Below are 21,532 nucleotides of genomic sequence, written 5' to 3'. Positions count from 1 at the left end.
TTTACGTTACCTGTCTCATCTATTACATTGTTTCTGTGTCCCATTGTGTATAAATATGTGACACTTCAGATTTTGCGTTATACTATGCTTGATGAAGGGACCTGAGTAGTCTCGAAAGCTTGCAACTTGTTACCATCTTTTCAGTTAGCCATTAAAAGGTATCAACCACTGAGGACTCCCAAATCTTAATATTTGAAAAGATTATTTAACTATAAAATATACTATATTAAAACATACATGCAAAAAAGTACCAAAATCCAGTACCCCGAAACACAGTGCCTGCAAATTGAGATTCTGGTTTTGGCTTGCGTCGTAAGTCATATGACAAGGCTCATTAGAGAGTCGATATTGACTTTTAAGAATGCTACTTCCTATAGGTGGCACTAGAGTTCTAGTCCTCTTCCTCTCTGAAGAGACAATTAGCATATTTCCCAGGGGAGCATTGCGGCTTAAAAGTCTCCTCACCTTGACATGTCAGGCTACACCATGGATCCCGGTCAGACTACTCTCACCCAGCCAAACTAGATCTCACACTTTGCACTGATGAGGGGTAGTACCCCGAAAAACAGTGTCTGCAAATTGAGATTTTGGTTTTGGCTTTTTCCTAAGTCATATGACAAGGCTCGTTAGAGAGTCAATATTGACTTTTAGGATTGCTACTTCCTATAGGTGGCATTAGAGCTCTAGTCCTGTTCCTGTCTGATGAGAAAATTAGCATGTATTGAAATGAATGAAAGATGAGCTGCAGTACCAGGGACAGCCACTATACAGCAAATGGCGCTTGGCTGTTTGAACTCCGTTCTCTGTTTATATCCAAAGTTGAAAACAACTGAAAGGAGTGACGGACACTGTCAGTGCAGGCTCCTGTGCAAGACTAGTGTCTGCTCCTTTTCTCGTTGGGCCCCGTCTGCTTAAACACATGCACATTTTCATAATAGGCACAAATATATAAAATATGCACATGCCTAGTCATTATACAAGCATTAAAGGAAATCTTTCAGGAGGATCAACACTTCTAAGCCATCTATATGGGCATGCAGATCATAGAAAGTTGAATAAAATGATACCTTGATATCTGCGATCCGATGTCTTGTTCTAGAGAAATCCACATTTTTGTTATATGCAAATGAGTTGTTAAGATCTAGGTGCCAGACATAGATCTCCCTGAGATTCTGCCTCCAGAGCTTGTTTTAAGTGAAAGGAGGCATTAACAGTGTGAGACATGTTATGATTGACACTTTGCTCTCAATCACACACTGCAGTGAATTCAGAGCTAACACAGTACAGCAGAAGTGAAGTTTGTCTTATTACAAACACATCTGCAGCAGCAGTTGTCCTTGCATAGTGCTTCAGCTTGCATATTACAGGCGGCCAGTGTGTGTGTGTGTGTGTGTGTGTGTGTGTGTGGGGGGGGGGGGGTGGAGATGGGCAGTACATCAGAGCTGACAGTTTTGTGAGACGGCAACTGAAAATGTGCTTTTTGGGTGTGTAATAAGACATGGCTCAACTCTGCTGTACTGTGTTAGTTATAATCAGGCACAGCTCTGCAACATTGCTGACAGCACTATGAGAGGACAAATGCTGCTGCAAATGTTTCAAAGAAGACAAAGTTCACTTCTGCGGTGCTGTGCTAGCTCTTCTGTACTGATCTCACAGCAGAGCTGTGTGTGATTAGGAGGGTAGACTGTCAGTCATTACCTGTCTCACACTGGTAATGACCCCTTTCTTTTAAAATCAGCTCTGATCATTCTGATAGATTCCCTTTAACATATTCCACACATAAATATATAGTACAGATATGTACACAAGCATGTATAACAAATGCACATACACATAACAAGTGCATATAAACAATGACATTTTTGTGATGCACTTTATCAAAAAAATTGTATTCATTCATTTATTCATTCATTCATTCATAGTTGAAGAAACAGTGACTGTGAAGGGAGACGTGCACAATAGGGTAAAACCCTAATATAGGAGATAGTATAAACAATAGTTTTGCGTGAATACACAACCAATATAAAGATTTAAAGGGAACCTGCCACCAGAAAAAATGTTACTAACCTGCAGATACGGGGATAATCTGTAGGTTATTAATGTTACTAACCTGCCCGGTGCTCGTGTGGCACCCCAGGGGTCTGGTTGCCACAGTGGTAGAAATACCATGTCTGAGAGCGAGCATGGGTTTTCCTGGTCAGGAGCAATATTTCATGCCACGCCTCCTGCCCCAGTCCAGGGAGGGGAGGAACCTGCCCTTTATAAACTGGATCTGGGGCGGGGTTAGCAGAGAAGTTAGTTCAAAAGGAAGGGACAGAGCAGCAGCAAGGAGCTGAAGGCCAGTGATTGGAGCTGATAGAGCTCATCCTGGCAGAAGTCGCAGAGAACCGGACACCGGAGTCCAAGGCTGTGAGGATTTCCACATCCAGCAGCAGAAACCACCTGGCAGGGGATTTCCGGTCCTCTGGCCATAGGAAGCCCGGAGGCTCAGTCACACGCAAGGGACCGGCACCGCCATCGAGGTGCGGAAGGTACCAAAGTCCCCAAGTCACCAGCCATACAGGTGAGCACAACACGGTACACTCAGGGACGTGGGCTACTACACAACTACAGCAGGGTAGCCAGGAAGAGTGCAGTCAGACGGGAAGGCCTACACCTCCACCTGGCCAGGGGGACTCTTGTTCGCTCACAGACTGACCAGGCCTCTAATGTTAGTCAGTACTCCCGGCAGGGCCTTCTTCATTACCAACAGTAAAGACCCTGAACTGCACTGCACGGACTCTGAGTCATTTCTGCTGCGCCCATGCACCACAAACCTCACCATCTACACACGCTGCCCTGAGGCTATACTCCTCCCGTGGGGAGTTATACTACCCTCTGCTGCGCACTCAACATCAGCCTCAGCGGCCTGCCCCGCTGCGGCGATTCTCAGTGACCGCAATCCACGGGTGGCGTAGTCAGACATTTCAACATTAAAAACCAAGTAAACAGATCCGCCACTGGTTTGACCACCCTGAGCCACAGGACCGGGTCGCCGCCACGGAGACTACAACCCCTGACATTACACAGAGACCCGGCTCCGGGTATTCCCCCACACTCGGCCCAGGGGGCGCGTCACTCGCGCTTAGCTGAACGCTGCCGGGAGAAAATTAACTTTCTTCCCCCTGGCAGTGTTTGGGTTTCAGTCACTGGGTGGCGCCAGTGCGGGTTCATAGAGTGAGTATAGAGAGTGGCAGCTGTTACCGCGCCCACAGCACTGACTGACACTGGCTCTGCATTGGGGCTGGCTGTCAGCCATGGTGGAAGGGGTCAGGTGAGGGCCTAGGACAGGCGAGTTTAATGTATTTTTTTTATTTAACTTCTTCCCAACCCTCAAAAGATTCTGTCTGGCTGTCAATTTGAAAGATTCGTGTGGACCAGGGACTTGTGGAAGTGGAGGCAGAGTTTTTCCAATTCCAACACTTTCTATCCATGAGTGGGGGTTACTCTTGAAACCAACTGTACATCTCCAGTTCCTCATCATTGCAGGTGAAATGCAAGACACTACTTTCAGCCTAAGAACTTTTCCCTTTAAACGCATATCTCTGATTCTCCATCATTCCTGGTGGACCGCTGGAGCTACTTCTGGTCTGAAAGCAGAGGTTTTTCTTGGAACGCCATGCAGCTGGCACACAAATAGAGGGGAGCTGATGCCAGACCTGGTGGTTATTCTATTTAGGCTAGGGTCACATGAGAGTAGATTCTTTCATCCAAGGGAATCGTATCGAATATGTTAATGACATTCTGATCATACTCTGATCCAAGTTTGATCAGAGCGTCAGCTTAGTGTGATCCGATTCAGTCGGATGAGAGAATCTTAGCACACTGTGAGGAGCAGATGGAGAACAAAATTTCTCCATCTTCTCCATTCTGTGAATCCACGGAAACTGGAGTGTACTCGGATGTCATCTGAGTGCAGTCTGAAGATTTCCACGCACCCAAAGACTTGATTGGTTTTGTGGCAATTTTTTTAAAATGACCCACATGGATCACAAATTTTACACAAAATCAAAGATGCTCTTTATTTTTGTCTTCAACCTGCTTGCAACTTTTTAGTCCAAAAAGTTCCACGTTCCACTAAATTGTCACAGAATTCACTGGGCTGGGGTCACACAATTGTATGTTTTGTCTGCGAGAGAATATCCTCGATTATGGTAATGACACTCCGATCAAACTCTGATCACACTGTCAGCTTAGTGTGATCCGATTTTCTCGAATTAGACAATCGTAGCACAAGTAACGAGAAGATGGAGAACAAAATTTCTTCATCTTCTCCATTGTCTGAGTCTGCGGGATTCGGACTACACTTGGATGTCGTCTGAGTGCAGTCAGATGTTTCCACGCACCCATAGACTTGAATGGGTGTGTGCCATCTGATTTGCCCTGCAAATTACAGCATGCTGTGATTTTTTTTCTCATGCCAAATCAATATGAGAAAAAAACGCAGATCTGCACAGTACAGAATGAGTTTTTTAATACATTATTTCTCAACTACCTGAATACAGTAATTGTGGTCAAAGCAACATTCTAGGTCCCTTTGATAAATATGGAAGAGTGACGCTGATTGATTTTAAAAAGCTAAGTTTAAGGGGGATTTTTTGTTCATAATCACTCTTCTACTACAGTTCTGTATAGTGGATAATCTGAACCTTTGATTGTAACTAGTTTTCACTACAGTCATGGCCAAAAGTATTGAGAATGACACCAAAATTATATTTTCACATGATCTGCTGGCCTCTGGTTTTTATTAGTGTTTGTCTGATGTTTATATCACATACAGAAATATAATTGCAATCATATTATGAGTACCAATAGGTTATATTGACAGTTAGAATGAGTTAATGCAGCAAGTCAATATTTGCAGTGTAGCCCCTTCTTCTTCAAGACCTCTGTAATACTCCCTGGCATGCTCTCAATCAACTTTTGGACCATAATATATGCTTGCATTTTGCCAGAATTTGTTGGTTTTTGTTTGTCCTCCCGTCTCTTGATGATTGACCACAAGTTCTCAATGGGATTAAGATCTGGGGAGTTTCCAGGCCATGGACCCAAAATCTCTATGTTTTGTTCCATGAGCCATTTAGTTATCACCTTTGCTTTATGGCAAGGTGCTCCATCATGCTGGAAAAGGCATTGTTGGGCGCCAAACTGCTCTTGGACGGTTGGGAGAAGTTGCTCTTGGAGGACATTCTGGTACCATTCTTTATTCATGGCTGTGTTTTTAGGCAAGACTGTGAGTGAGCCGATTCCCTTGGCTGAGAAGCAACCCCACACATGAATGGTTTCAGGATGCTTTACAGTTGGCATGAGACAAGACTGGTGGTAGCGCTCACCTCTTCTTCTCCGAATAAGCTGTTTTCCAGATGTCCCAAACAATCGAAAAGGGGATTCATCAGAGAAAATGACTTTGCCCCAGTCCTCAGCAGTCCACTCCCTGTACCTTTTGCAGAATATCAGTTGGTCCCTGATGTTTTTTCTGGAGAGAAGTGGCTTCTTTGCTGCCCTCCTTGAAACCAGCCCTTGCTCAAAGAGTCTCCACCTCACAGTGCGTGCAGAAGCACTCACACCAGCCTGCTGCCATTCCTGAGCAAGCTCGGCACTGCTGGTAGTCCGATCCCGCAGCTGAAACAGTTTTAAGATACGGTCCTGGCGCTTGCTGGTCTTTCTTGGGCGCCCTGGAGCCTTTTTGACAACAATGGAAGCTCTCTCCTTGAAGTTCTTGATGATGCGATAGATTGTTGACTGAGGTGCAATCTTTGTAGCTGCGATACTCTTCCCTGTTAGGCCATTTTTGTGCAGTGCAATGATGGCTGCACGTGTTTCTTTAGAGATAACCATGGTTAACTGAAGAGAAACAATGATACCAAGAACCAGCCTCCTTTTAAAGTGTCCAGTGATGTCATTCTTACTTAATCATGACTGAGTGATCGCATGCCCTGTCCTCATCAACACCCACACCTGTGTTAATGGATCAATCACTAAAACGATGTTAGCTGCTCCTTTTAAGGCAGGACTGCAATGATGTTGAAATGTGTTTTGGGGGTTAAAGTTCATTTTCTGGGCAAATATTGACTTTGCAAGTACAGTAATTGCTGTTAAACTAATCACTCTTTGACATTCAGGAGTATATGCAAATTGCCATTACAAAAAATGAAGCAGTAAACTTTGGAAAAATTACTATTTGTCTCATTCTCAATACTTTTGGCCATGACTGTAGTATAAGTGAGTAGGATTGAGCTGCTTAACTGTATATTCACTAGGGTGGCAATAACTCCTTTAATATATTATTTTAGCTTTTAGATATCACTGTAGACAGATTTATCTTGAATTATCCTTTGTCTGTACATTGGCTAGCAGCCAACAAGGTAACCAGACGTATAACTTGCTTATCCCCAGTATAATTTATTACTGTGAGAGTGCTTGCACAAACAGCAATTTTTTTTTTCAAAAATGGCTTCTTTTTTTTACCAGCGTTTTTGTTCCTGGTTTCTTGCCACTTTTTAGCAGCAAAAAAAAAAGTTATTTATTTTTCAGTCACTTTCAATTTTTTTCTGAACACTACATGCTTTGGCTATGGCCTTTCTTCATGTGTTTTCCCATAGGCTCCGCTATAAGAAAAAAATGCAAAACTTATGTGTACAAAGACTTGCAACATAAAATGCTCGTAAAAATGCTTCATTCACTGCTTACATCCAGAGCAGAAAAAAAATGATTGGTGTTGGTGCCGGGTGTTGGTCCCTCACCAATCTAATATTAATGTTCTATACCAAGGACCGTGTGGCCGATGCATTGTCCACCCAAGGCAACCCATAACCACATGTTTGAGGAACAAAATTGTGTGCCAATTGACCATCCTGGTGAATAGAGTCTCATCTTCAGTCACATCTTATGATCTCAGTCTAAGGGCTCATGCACATGGCTATAATTTCGATCCGACAAAACATTACATCACACAGAGACCAATGTTATTCTATGGGGGCCGTGCACATGTCATGCAACTGTGAATGTATGGTGGAGAGGTGGAGAGAGGGACCTCAACTGTGAATGTATGCTGGAGAACTGGAGAGAGAAAGGGACCTCAACTGTGAATATATGGTGGAGAACTGGAGAGAGAGAGGGACCTCAACTGTGAATGTATGGTGGAGAACTGGAGAGAGAGAGGGACCTCAACTGTGAATGTATGGTGAAGAACTGGAGAGAGAGAGGGACCTCAACTGTGAATGTATGATGGAGAACTGGAGAGAGAGAGGGACCTCAACTGGGAATGTATGGTTGAGAACTAGAGAGAGAGGGACCTCAATTGTAAATGTATGGTAGAGAACTGGAGTGAGAGGGACCTCAACTGTGAATGTATGGTGGAGAACTGGAGGGAGAGGGACCTCAACTGTGAATGTATGGTGGAGAACTGGAGAGAGTGGGGCCTCAACTTTGAATGTATGGTGGAGAACTGGAGGGAGAGGGACCTCAACTGTGAATGTATGGTGGAGAACTGGAGGGAGAGGAACCTCAACTGTGAATGTATGGTGGAGAACTGGAGAGAGAAAGGGACCTCAACTGTGAATGTATGGTGGAGAACTGGAGAGAGAGAGGGACCTCAACTGTGAATGTATGGTGAAGAACTGGAGAGAGAGAGGGACCTCAACTGTGAATGTATGATGGAGAACTGGAGAGAGAGAGGGACCTCAACTGTGAATGTATGGTGAAGAACTGGAGAGAGTGGGGCCTCAACTGTGAATGTATGGTGGAGAACTGGAGAGAGTGGGGCCTCAACTGTGAATGTATGGTGGAGAACTGGAGGGAGAGGGACCTCAACTGTGAATGTATGGTGGAGAACTGGAGAGAGTGGGGCTTCAACTGTGAATGTATGGTGGAGAACTGGAGAGAGTGGGGCCTCAACTGTGAATGTATGGTGGAGAACTGGAGAGAGTGGGGCCTCAACTGTGAATGTATGGTGGAGAACTGGAGAGAGTGGGGCCTCAACTGTGAATGTATGGTGAAGAACTGGAGAGAGAGGGACCTCAACTGTGACTGTATAATGGAAACTGGAGCAGTCGAAGGAAAAAATCACTGCATGCCTGAGTTTGATCCCATATCCCGTGGATGACATCTGAGTGTAGCCTGATTTCCACGGACTGGAAGAATGGAGAAGATGGAGAATTTTTTTTCTCCATCTTCTCTTCTCTTTTATGCCAAGGAGTGGAATTTACAGAGAAAAACTATAATTGAAAGAGTGACACCTGTTCTGTGTTTTGGAGACACTGATCAAAAATACTGATGTGTGAATAAAGCCTAACTCCCGTTTTAGAAATATTAATCTGCGCTACCCAGAAATATGCTCGTCTGAACGAGCTCTTAATTAAAAACCACCACCTTCTGTTAAAATTATATTGCCATATTTCAGTTTTAATTTCCTTACGCCAAAACTAGTGGAAGTTAGAGTCTAAAAAAGCCGTTGTGGCCAGTGTGAAAATAGCAAGATTTCTAATTTTAGTTTTAATGCAGATTGTGATAAGGGAAAAAAAAACATTGCCGAGAAAAATAATAAAAAAAAACAACACAAAAAGTAATTTTCTGCCGATAGCTTCCCTTTAATAAAGTTTTCCCCTAACAGTAATCTAAGCCTATTTCCATATTTCATAGGTGTTTTGGTGAGTGAAAGCTGCCCCTTTGCTTGATAACTTGATTATTTTTGGTTAAATTGATTTGGGTTAGGGTAAAACCTAATAAGGACTTTTGTTTGCTGGTAGGGAATTTATGCTGTTACTTCGTAACAGGAATTTACAGAAGAATGATAAATTACAGACCGGACTATATGATGTACAGAATGGATTGAGTGTTAAAATAAGAAAAAAGGAATAACCGTTCATTGGGAACTTCAAAGGAACAGCATAATATTAATCATATTATTAACATTACAAGAATGGCCGTGTTGCATATAGCAGACTATCTGCCATTTATGTTAGTTTACCAAAGGCAAGAACCGCTCCGATCTGCCCCCTATTCAGTCAAGCGGTACATACACACCACTACAAACATTCCCAGCCTATTTGTGTGACGTCATTCAGTTTTATAGAGGATTCGACAATTGTGATTTGTGACTGAGAAAGTGACAGCAACATCCTGTGTATATTCTCAGAACATTAACTTGTATGTAAAGTTTATGACTTTCCAGTCTTGTACATAAAAGTATAGTCACCTTGTAAGAAAATGTTATGCAACTTTGTAGAATTCTTTAGTTCCTTACCTCTTTTAAGATCTCTTGTCTTTTTGTTCTCCATTCAAAAGATGAAAACAGAACTAATACATTTCACAGCTGAGGGTTTGCTACAATGTGTCAGTCTTTATAAAATTCTGTAAGCCGAACCAACTAGAAGTGTGCATACACATTAGTTAAATTTTTAACGAACCCCCTGATTTCAGTGGGAAGGCTGGCCGTTTTAAGTGTGTGTGGGTCATCAGACATTCTGGATTTCAATCCTTTGTCCCGACAGTAGATAAACCACTGCCAATGGCATCTTGTAGTTGTTTGTCTTTCCTCATTGAAAATATATGCATGCTCAACTGTACTGAGCATGCATTCTTATTTGGGAGTCAATAATAAAGAAGCACTCCCCCCATCAAAGATTTTATCCTCTTCATATATTTCAGTCATTATATTACATGGCATCATAGGTCTATGACATCATGTGATTAAAAACAGACTGGCTGAATCCTTCTAAGCGCTATGTAGAAACAGGAAGTCAATTTTCCCTGCATGAGTCATAATTCACTGCAAAAGTTCCTGTGTCACGGGTGTGACAGAGGTGACAGACAGTCGTCCTGCAGTGGGTTACAGGAGATCTCTACGTTTGGCATTGCAGACACCTTCTTAGAGGCTGTCTCTAGGACCCAGCGGCAACCTTCCTCTGGCTATTTAACACCCTGTCCTGGGTGTATAAATACCAGAGGGAGGTGCCCGCGATATTCATTACTCCTTGTGAAGGCTTTAGCAAGAGCAGTACTTGAGGCCGTGTGCGCATTTGTCCGGAGTCGTCTAAAGCTAAGCAATTTCCCCCTTGTTGTCTTTAGTGTTCAGTGGGGATCGACTAGTGTTCATCTCCTCCCTTCCCTAACCTTAGCCTAACTCCAGGGAAAGACAGAGCGAGGAATGAGTGTGGCGATTATGAAAGAGCCAATATAGGGACGTTAGGGTAGACAGGGTAATATTCTATCAGCCAGGAGGTCTCAACTTCCCCCTTTTCCTAGAGTCTGGGCTTCCTTTCCCTCTTCCCTTTGTGTTGCACTAAGTCTTTCCCACGCCTTACCTGACTTTCTGACGGGGGAGGAGGGAGCAGTTGGATCAGGAGTTGAAGATGGGACTGATAAATGCAGGAAAAAAGACTTCCTGTTTCTACATAAAGCAGAGAAAAGAGAAGAATTAGCTGGGTAGAAAGTCAAAATGAGCAATTGTAAGTACAGTGCTATATAATATGATGACTGCAGTAGACTAAGATGATAACAACTTTAATGGGCGTGCTTCTTTAATGGCTGTACATTTTAAAGTACTGCATGACTTAAAGGTGTTGTCTCATCTTCCCAAAAGGATCAAATTGCAAAGTGCCTGAAAAACAATCTCCTGTACCTCTTGTTAAAAATACTCTCTGTTGTCAAGAATTGAGGGATTTTTAATTTTATTGTGTACTGCTCATACTGTAGTCAAGCTGCGGTGGCTGCAAGTAGTGTAGCGATTGCAAGCTTTTTGCTCCAGAGTTGACAAACACTGCTCTGAAGCCAGCATGTTATTTGGCCAACTTCAGTGCTCCTGCACTCCTCCAATGCTGCAGAGTCAAAGTTGCCTCTGTTAGCAGCAATGGAGAGCGCACTGTTGGGGCTAGTCAATCATCAGTCTGGCATACCCCTTTATGTTACTATAAAAGGGATATTAAGTAGGGGGTATTATTGGCATACCCCTTTAAGTTACTATAAAAGGGGTAATATAACAGGGATATTAAGTTGTTTAAAGGGGGTTGTTTTAAAGTAGACAAAAATTCTTGGGTTGCAAATGTTAAGAAAAAAATATAATACTATTGATAAATTTTCAAAACTGCGGCCTGATTTTACCTGTAATCACTTAGACCTGAAAATTTCTACAGTACTGTAGATTCTTCTGTAAGCTGTGATGCAATGTCACAGCCTCAGGCAGGAGGAAGCTTCCTTCCCATCCTGTGATAGTGACACTTAAGAAACCTGTGACATGTATGACGAAGCTGTCTGTCTGGCTTGATCATTAGCTAAGCTAGCCCCCATTCTGTATCTTAGGTTTCACACGTCACCAACACAGGAAAGGAAGCTCCCTCCTACCTGAGGCTGTGACATTGCATCACATCTTACACATGCAACTTGTCTCTTCAGAGAGGAAGAGGACTAGAACTCTAGCGCCACCTATTGGAAGCACCGATCCTAAAAGTCAATACCGACCCTTTAACGAGCCTTGTAATATGGCTGAGGATAAAAGCCAGAGCCAGAAACTTAATTTGCAGACACAATGTTTTGGGGTGTTGCCCTTCAATATGTGGCATTAGAGTTCTAGTCCTCTTCCTCTCTAAAGAGGCAATTTGCATATTTAATTTCCTATAGGAGCATGCATGGCTTGTATGTCTCCTCACTCTGACATGCCAGGCTTGGATTGTCAGTCTCTAAGGCTGCATGCCCACGTTGCGTATTACAAGCGTATATGCTGCGGAATTTCCGCAGCGTAAACGCTTGTAAAACGCATGTATATCCGCACCCCATGGTCCCCAATGGCATTCCGCAATGTCAATGCCCATGCTGGGGATTTTTCCACAGCGTATATGCTGCGGTCAAAAATCCGCAGCATGTTCATTAATTTTGCGGAAGCGCAGCGGAAACAATGTGCGGATGGTACCCAAGTCTGGATGAGAGGAGACTCTCATCCAGACCTGGGTACCAAAGAACCTGTAATAAAAATAACAAAATAAAGTTTATACTTATCTTCTGATGTCTTCCCGGTGTTTTTCCGCTATCGCGCTGTTGTGTGAAGGACCTGCCACGTCATTGAGTGATGTGACCCATCACATGACTCAATGACGTCACCGCAGGTCCTGCACACAACAGCGTGAGCCGCTCAAGACTCCGGACAGGGCAGAGAATGCATTGGAAGGTGAGTATAAACTTTATTTTTTTTTTTTTACCATTCTGATTCTTTTTTTTTTAACTATTACTTGGTCACACTATATAAATCCATGCCGGTTGCATAGATTTATATAGTGTGAACAAGTTGTCAAGCACTTTTCCAAGTGATGCTAAAATCACTTGGAGAAGTGCTTGATAACCCGCATGCGGAAATGCATGCAAAGACGCTGCAAAGACGCCTCACAAACGCTTCTACCTGGCGGGAAAACCGCATATAAAATCCGCATGCGATTTTCCCGCCAGGGAGAAGCGTAAAAAATATGCTTCAGGTCCGCAACGTGGGCACATAGCCTAAAAGGAGAAACATCACCCCTTAGAAGAAATGTCATACACATCACTAACACTTCCAGACTTCTGGGACAACTGAGGGGGGAATTGGGTGAAAAGTTTAGAATATATTAGTATTTTTTTTTCATTTGCATCTATAAACTGTTGACCATGTTTTTCTGGCATCAGTCTTATAGGTTTTCATATCTTCACAGTGTAGATCTTTCACCATGTGATGATCACATAGGTACACAGAGGTCACATGTATGATCACATGGCCAGGACAGGTTTTCTACCTCTGAAAATAAAAATTGTAATTTTTCATTCAATAATCGTAAGCAGATATCTTGAAGAGCATGAAAAACTGACACACAAAATGTATTAAAACTGCATATCTTTTCATTACACAGGAAACCATGTCTGTATTAGCATGAGTGATTCATAGGGCTATGTGATCGCGTCGTGGATAAACAGGATGCAGCATGCCAAAGTCTATAAAATATGTGACAAGAATTTAACCACTAGGAAATATGCAGAATACAGCACTATCAGCAGTATATAGTGGGTAAATACAATAAATTAAAAGGGATACTCCTGTTTGAATTACTATAGCTTATAAAAAAACAACACTAATATACTCAAAAAGTGTACCCAAAAGTCTTGAAGTGCCAGTGATATATATGACAATTCTTCTGTAAGATGTGATACAATGTGAAATAGGATTTGGAGAAGGGGCCTGGCTTATCTAATGATCAAGTCATACAGCCAGCTTCTTCATATGTGTCACAGGTTTTATACACATCACCAACACAGGGAGAGGTAGGAAGCACCCTTTCACAATTAGCAAGCTATGCTAGTTGAAACAGAAGTATCCTTTTTAATTTAATGTATTTAACTGCCATGCATTGCTGATGCTGCTATATTCTGTATATTCCCTAGTGGTTGATTTCTTGTCATAAATTTTAAAGATTTTGACATACTGTATCTTGTTTGTCCATTAAACTAGCACATAAACATCACTCATATTAACCAGTTCTGGACCACCCATAGACTTTAAACATTCAGGCGGTCCACACTTTACTCTGCACTGACAGTCTAAAATGTCAATGCAAAGTAAACTGCTTGCGCAAGATTCTGCTAAACAAGCACTATGTATAGAGAATAGCAAGCACTGTCAGCACTTCCTCAGCCTCAGTGATCGCTGGGTGCAGGGAGACAGCAGGAGTTGCGGGGTCCTAGGAGACTGAATTTCCCATGTAAATGGAGCTAATATACAGATACCAGTTACAGGAGAAATTGGCTTTAAAAATAATGTATTAATATGTTAAAATGCCCCCCCCCCAAAAAAATAACAACAAAAAGTGGTATTTTAAGACCATCTAGGGGGAACAGTGTGTGAAAAAAATTTTAAAAAAGCAAAAAAATTCAAAGAAATAAATAAAGCAAAAATAAAAAAAGAGACACCACCAGTTCAAATTGTTGTTTCTAGTCCCACCACCATTGGAAAAAAATGTCCAAAATATAAAAATAATTTTTACACAAAAGGAAACTCAATTTAAAATGCTTTTAGCTGTCCTGTGTGGTCGCAAAAAAATAAATAAATTTAAAATCAGACACGTATTTCTTACGTTTGCTGAAAAAAAGCCTAAAATTATTTGAATATCTGAACAAGAATTTTTTTTTAGAGCTGCTAAAAGCACATGTACCCTCAAACCCAAAAATGTGCCTGGTCAGGAATAGGAGAAAATGGCCTAGTTCTGAACTATGGTAGTCTATAAAGACATGGTTTCCTGTACATCAAAGGTTCGACCTAGAAAGGCAGTTTGTTGTACAAATTGTACATTGTATCAAAAAAATGGAGGCTGTAAGAATAAACACAATACATACCAGAAATATCTAGAGGCCTTAAGGAGGTTGTCACATAAATAACATATATCACATATTCAAGAGTAACAAAGTTATGATTGTTGGTGATCTGATTGCTGATGAAGTCCACTTATCACAAGAATGGGGGTCCCAAGGTTCTCTGAGAGAATAAGCGTAGTGAGCATGTCCGAACAGAGTCTAAACGAGTGTCTGCACATGCTCCCTAGCTCTCCATTCATATAGGGACTTCTGTAGAATCCTGTGGATAGGTGATGAATGTTGTTTATGGGACAGCTTCTTTAACCACTCTATGTCCTTGCTGAAGTATATATACTATTTGTATGGATGGTTCCCAGACAACATGGGATTACAGTCATTCTCTGTGGATCTCTCCTTTGGTTATCTGGAGGTTTTACCAGGAAGTTTTTGTCACCAAAAGTTCACTTCCTTATAAATGGCAGCATGCACAGGAGAACCCCTTTAATTAAATAAAACCTTAGATGCATCACAGGTAAAAAGTTCAGAATAAGTGCTCAAATTACAAATTTAATTTTTTTACATAACATTTTACAATGGCGACTTCTCAGGCAAATATCAATAAATCTTGGTTCTTTTCTATGCAATCTTCATTTTTATTTTAGTGATTACAGGAATAAATACTAGTGAGTAAAACGTAATTCTTTCTCCATCTCTGAGATCGATTTTACCTTAAAAAAAAAACAAAAATTCAAAGATGGGGCCTCATCTATCAGAACTGTCCTTGTAGTTGTTGTGCAACCAATCAGAGTTCAGTTCTCATATCGTATACCGGTATGAAAAAATGAAAGCTGCCTTGTGGTTGGCTGCTATGGAAAAATGAAAGTTATGATTGGTTACTATGGGCAACCTGGTCAGTTTTGTTGTATAAGGCCTACATGTGTAAACATGACCTTACAAAGATATCAGCCCAAATTAATTCTATACATGCCGCCCTTTGTTTTTTTTGCAGGCGACAATGCAAATAACTATACATACAAGAATACAAATTACAATGATGGCAGAACATACAATGGCAGTTATTACTGTTGTGTCTGGTTTCCAATTAGGCTCTTTGGAGGGCGTATTAAATGCTGAAGTGATGAGCGTTTTTGTAGTTGTCAGCTCTTGTCTAGTTGGCAGAGTGGTTGGCAGAGTGGTTGGCGGAGAGGTGGTAGGAGATGGTGGAGGGACGTTATAGAAAACAGATTGTGCAATGTTAGACCTGTCTGATTTCTGCCCCGCTTTGTCTATAGCTACTATTGCGTAGTACAGAGCAGTGCCATTTCCTATGGTAATACTTTCAGGGGTAAATATAAAGTTTTCCTTGAATCCGGCTGGCTGCGGGATGAGACTGGCAGTGTTCACCAATGTGCTGGTTTCAAAGTGCTCTCTGATTCTCTTCGGGTCGCTGCTCATTCTCAGTTCATATTTAGAAGCTGAAAAAATTTTTTAGAATAACATGTTATTAAAGTACTGAGAGTTCAGTATGTCTGTTCTGAAATGTTATGCGTTATTCCAAACTTTGTACGGTTAGTAGACACCTTGGCTGTGCTTAATAAGCCCGGCTCAGTATAATTCTGTCAAAAGCCATTTATTCTACTAATATGCGTTCTAGGCTGCTGAGGGAAAGTAGCAAACCTGGATGAAGAGCATGAAAACATGATGACAGCATAATAGTCCACACAAGTTGGGCATGAGCCAGAATCAATCTCACGATCTGAGCACTGTGGTAACCTCTGAGCCAGCATTTTTGTGACATCACATATATGTATATATATATATATATATATATATATATATATATATATATATAATATACAGTAAGTCTGAGAAGGAGGGATGGCTCTCCTGAAGGAGACCAGCTGAGTATGGAGTGCCACCAAGTGGAGAGTCAATTTCCAACCCTTTAATGAGCCTTGCAACATGATAAAATCCAAGCCGGAAACTCATCCCAGACAGCTTTTTCCTTGGTGTCTCATTCAGACAACCAAACCCTGCTCTACACTAGCTAGAAGTAAGCATCCTGAAATAGCTGTCTGTAGATGTTGCAAGGCTCGTTAAAGAGTCGGTCATTGACTTATAGAGTATTTTCCTCTACTGGGAGACTAATTTATATAAATGTAAGCCTGAAAGTACAAGAACTTTCTTGCAGTAACTAAATTATCATTTCCAACCAATCATCATTTCCCATTAGTCGCAAAACTAGATATGCCGAGATTTGTGGGTTCTTTGAGCAGATCAGCATATTTTGTATAATGATGACTGCTAAATTGGTTTTCTGACATTTGGAAAACTTTTGAAAAAACAATTTGCTTCACAAGACATACTCTTGACAAAGTCTTGACTTGCCACTGGCCCTTGCAGTAATGGCATGTCCATTGCCAATTCCTCTATTGCCAGTGGCATAACTATAGTGGGTGTAGAGGTTGTAGTCCAGCCCTGGAGCCTAAGGGAGAGTGCATAAGTTCCCTTTAGCCCATATGAGAAGACTAATACTATTACAGACCTGTGATAGATGGGAGCCCTATTGGATATTTTGTATTGGGGCTGACTAACTTCAAGATACAGTACTGTAATTAGGTAAGACAGTTACTTTTCTGTGTGGGAGGTGCTTTGCAGTATTCTCATTAGCTGCTTCTGAGGGTTCCTCTTTAACGGGTTTTGGAAATTTCTCCATTCCTCCGACCTAATTCTCTTCCCCAGTTACAGAGAACTTCTGCCTCCCATGCGGCTTCAGTCACAAAGGGACTCACTTCCTGCTAGCAGCTCTCATATCCCAATTAATTTGAAATTGGTGTTAGGGAGCAGCACAAACTTTCGACTGCCTATTAGTACAATAGTAATGTGGATCCAGAAACCAAGAGCCGGGGAAGTTCTGACACTTTTCCAAGTGTGTGTATTTCTGTGTAGTAAGTGACTGTACATATATGTGTGTATATCTGCTATTGTTTAATTAGTTTACGTATATGTAAGTAGTAAATGTGTGTATAAATGTTTGCACAAACTCATATGCAGCACAGAAACACAAAATACTGGCTTAGGCTCTGTTCACACCTGTACTGTGGCCTCGATTTATATAATAGAGGCCACAACACTCTGCTGGATTTGTCGTACCTCGGACAACACTAACGTATAAGGTGGTCTGATCGGTGTGCTCAATTTAAAAATAAAATAGTGCTGCATGTAAAATGAGCGATATTTATGTTTTATTCATTGTCTCATATCTGTTATTTTACCTCGTCCTTGATCCAGATCATCTCCAGTTGCTGTCCAAGACAACACAGTCCTGAATTGTACTAGTCTTGCTTCCAGGTCAGATATTTTCTCAGGTTTGTGAATATCTGGCTGTACTCCTGAAGGGACATTGGACACAACGAAAGAACCACCAGATGCTGTCCTGCTAAATGCTCCAAAATTAACCTGCAGGTCATCATCACTAATAGTGGGTCTGGGTGGATTTAATATGACCTGGTCTGAAAAATAAATGAGGACATTTCTGTTAATAAATAGCTTTAAATTAAATTTACTTCCATATGTAATAAATACAATTTTGATTAAAAAAAAAGCTCATCGACAGAGTATTTAGACTGAATAGAAGTCGGCAACTGCTGTTGAGCTGAGAGTGCCAACCCTTGAATCAAGGAGGACTTATCAGAGATGTCTTATGTCTCTGTAAGTGTATAATTGTAAAGTTATAGGCGCCGATGTATCAAAGCTTTTAGGCCCAAAAAGTAGTGTAACACCTTTGATAAAGCTATGCAACTCGGAGTTGGGCAAAAATTATGCGACTTTTGGCATTTTAATGCCTGTTTTTCCCAGTTCTGACTAAACATGTGCAGCTGGGATGGGACATGTGTGGCGGCAGCGTGACAACACAGCTTGTCTAAGTCATGATGAGCTGTGGCGTTCCTCTATGCCACAAATATCACAGCAGTACTTGACTGGAGTGAGATGTCTGGTATGGCGCACGGAGGCGCACACCACTTCTCAAACGCTCCAATTTTATGAAGAGGCGTGTGCCTCTTTGTGAATAAGGAGAGTCTGACTCCACCACTCATCAAAACCAAGACCGGCAAGAAAATCACTGGACTTGATGAATCGGGGCCATTATGTTTTCTTTCTTTTTGTTGGAAACACTTCAGAGCTGTTAATATAATCTTTGATGCTATGTAGGTGAAAGAAAGGATGCTTGGGCCAGATTCATCAAGCACGGCTATTTTCTTGCCGGTCTTGATGAGGGGGCATGGTGGAGTCAGATGCTCCTAATTTATGAAGTGTTACATGCTTCTTCATGAATCTGGAGCGTCTGCTGAGTGGCATGCGCCTCCTTGAGCCACACCAGAAATCTTAGTTCAGTCAGGGACTGGAGTGTGGTTTTTGGCGTAGGGAATGCCACAGCTCGTCTTGAGTTTGATGAGCTCTGGTATTACACCCCTGCCGCATCCCAGTCCCGCACCAGCACCATCCATTTTGTCGGAGCTGGGAAAAACTGACGTGAAAATGTTCACTTTTTTGGCATAAAAGCTTTGATGAATCAGGGTCTTTGTATTGTAAAATTACCATTTTCTATGGCTTTTTTCCTCAAATCTATCAGGAAAAAGCATCTAATGATTTCAGCATGTGACTGACTGAGCTGACCATGTGTTAAAGCACCACTCCAGAGTATTTTTTTTTTAATCACTGGAATGGCGCTGTAAACATAAGGTCCCTGCCCCTGCTCTTATATTCATCCTCCGGCATCTTCACCTTTTTTCCTTGCCGCTCCAGTCCTGACCGCAGCTTTTGACTCGCCAGAAGTCAGACGCTATGCCGCGAGCTCTCAATAGAAGTCTATTAGAGTCAGAACGAGGCTCTCATAGACTTGTATTGAGTCCGGTAAGTCACAAACTACTGGAGACCGCCGGAAGCAGCAATAATAACAGATGAAGATGTTGGAAGGTGAGTAAAGGACAGGGGGCAGGGGACTTAGATTTGAAGCACCACTCCAGCAGTAAAATAAAATAAAAAAATGATGGAATGGTGCTTTAAACATGTGAAAATGTAAAAATGAGCTTAAGACATGCAAAAACTGTCTGGCTGTATCTGATGCATGTAAGAATACAGAAACAAAGGGAAACAAGTGCATTTGATCTGGGATGTATTTAATATTGGTTTAAAAGGGTTGTTCGAGATCAGACAAATTTGGAGCAAAGTTAATTAATGCTGTAAAATCACAAAATAAGCATTATTTTCTTTTGGAAACCTCGCTGCCACTTTAGCGCCACCTCTCTGCTGCCCTCAAGTGGTCTTTGTTTCAGGGCTGCTGCCGTGATGTCCCATGTGGGTTTGTCATAGATTTTTTTCTACAGATTTGCCACAAACTTCAACTTGTGTATTGTAAAGGGAGAAATCTGCTGCGAAAATCTGCAGCATAACTTGATATGTTGCAAATTGAAAATCCACTGGTACGCAAATTCTGCTTAAAATTTTTCCCATGGCTTGTGAATGAGATTTTACAAAGTCTCATCCGCTTTGCTGCTATTGAAATATGCTGCAGATGGAATGCTTTCCAAATGGAAACTCGAAAAACATACCCTTAGGGGAAGCAAGTTGGTTATTTTATGTTAATAACTGTTATGTATCATTAATACATTGCAATACATTCCAATAAACATTGCATAATAAATTTGGAACTGCTAATAGGGTGATTATATAATCTTATAAGGGTTTTAAGAAGAACCTTACACTGATTCTCGCTGACCTACCATACAGTGTAGGTATGTATATTATAATACATGTTGTTACAATTATGCAGATATCAAATTTATGGGGAATATTTGATTTCATATTGATTTCATATGGTGTCTATCAGTTAAAATATCCAAAATTTAGAAATGATTTTTATATTTATTTTATTATATATATTTGCAACTGATCATATTTTGTTGCAGCTAAACAGTACCTGTCACTTGTTAAAAAAAACTGAGAAAAATATCTAGTTAAAATCCCTGAGCTCCCCTGATTCTGCCACTCTTTTTTATTTTGCGCTGTGTCACTCCATTGCAAAGATATTGACATTTGTTGCTTTTGAAGCACAGTATGTGAAATTTCTGCTTCCAGTTGAACTGGGTGTTTCTTCAGAGCCTTATCTGGGGGGTGTGTGCTTTCACTCCTCTATCCTAGATGTTGCCAATCACAGCTCGACAGCAAATCTAATACTGCGCAGCTGTGACTGGCAGCATCTGGGATAGAGGAGTGAACGCACACACTCCCAGATGAGAGCACACACCCTCGTGAAAGAACACGCCCCCAAATAAGAATCTGAGGAAACATCCATTTAGACTGCAAGCAGAAATTTCACATACTGTGCTTCAAAAGCAACAACTGTGAATATCTCAGCAGTGGAGTGACGCAGCGTGAAATGGAAAAGAGCTGCACAATCAGGGGAGATCAGGGAATTTTTAGCTCAGTTTTTATTGAGCAAGTGACAGGTCCTCTTTAACTGTCAGATTTATAGACTTCTGAACCCCACAATTGCAGGAGGAATACAGCTGTGCTTCCACCAGTGATCAAGTGCAATCAGATTCTTTTCCAAAATGTCCTATAAATATTTGATCATTACCATTGTTAATGTAGCCAGGCATATAAAGAACACGACTCCTTGGTAACATCAGTCGACTTTTGTTATCTTCACCGATAACTCGCACTTTTAAGCTGTATCTTCCATTTACAGTGAAGGAGGTGAAGTATCTGGAGTAAATTCCATCATTTTTTGCTACGTCAATACCTTAAAATATCACAAAAATGTAAAAGAATTAAAATATTTTTTACTTAATTGCATGTATCTTTGGATAAAAATAACATTTGCATTTGGTTTCATTTCAAATTTTGCACCATTTTGCTTCTATAGCATTTGTGCTGCACTGATTTTTGCTGGCTGCAGAATGAGACAATTGAGAATCTGTCAATAAGCTCATTCTTAAAGGCCCCGTCACACTAAGCGACGCTACAGCGATCCCGACAACGATACGACCTGTCACGGATCGTTGCTGCGTCGCTATGTGGTCGCTGGTGAGATGTCAAACCGTCAGATCTTCCCAACGACGCAGCAGCGATGCGGCGACCCGTAGCGACCTGTATAACGATGCACGCCTATGTGTTTCTGTGTCTG

At 41.5% G+C, this 21,532-nt stretch overlaps 1 protein-coding gene across 1 annotated transcript in view; it reads right to left on the bottom strand.

Moving 5' to 3' along the window:
• Nucleotides 1–14,657: 14,657 nt before the first annotated feature.
• Nucleotides 14,658–21,532, bottom strand: part of LOC141156779 (calcium-activated chloride channel regulator 3A-1-like) — a 69,148-nt gene continuing 62,273 nt past the window's right edge. Inside the window, exons 12-14 of the mRNA XM_073643157.1 lie at nt 20,984–21,148; nt 17,619–17,855; nt 14,658–15,818 (exon numbers count right to left, since the gene is read on the bottom strand). Of these exons, the coding sequence (XP_073499258.1) occupies nt 15,322–15,818; nt 17,619–17,855; nt 20,984–21,148 (899 nt within the window). The 3' untranslated portion in view covers nt 14,658–15,321. The remainder of the gene's footprint in view (nt 15,819–17,618; nt 17,856–20,983; nt 21,149–21,532) is intronic.

Source organism: Phyllobates terribilis, unplaced genomic scaffold (assembly GCF_046119375.1).
Source record: "Phyllobates terribilis strain yellow unplaced genomic scaffold, ASM4611937v1 Scaffold_8__6_contigs__length_399053987, whole genome shotgun sequence".
Lineage (NCBI taxonomy): Eukaryota > Metazoa > Chordata > Amphibia > Anura > Dendrobatidae > Phyllobates > Phyllobates terribilis.
Note: the sequence above shows the minus strand (reverse complement) of the source record. Positions and strands in the feature narration are given on the sequence as shown.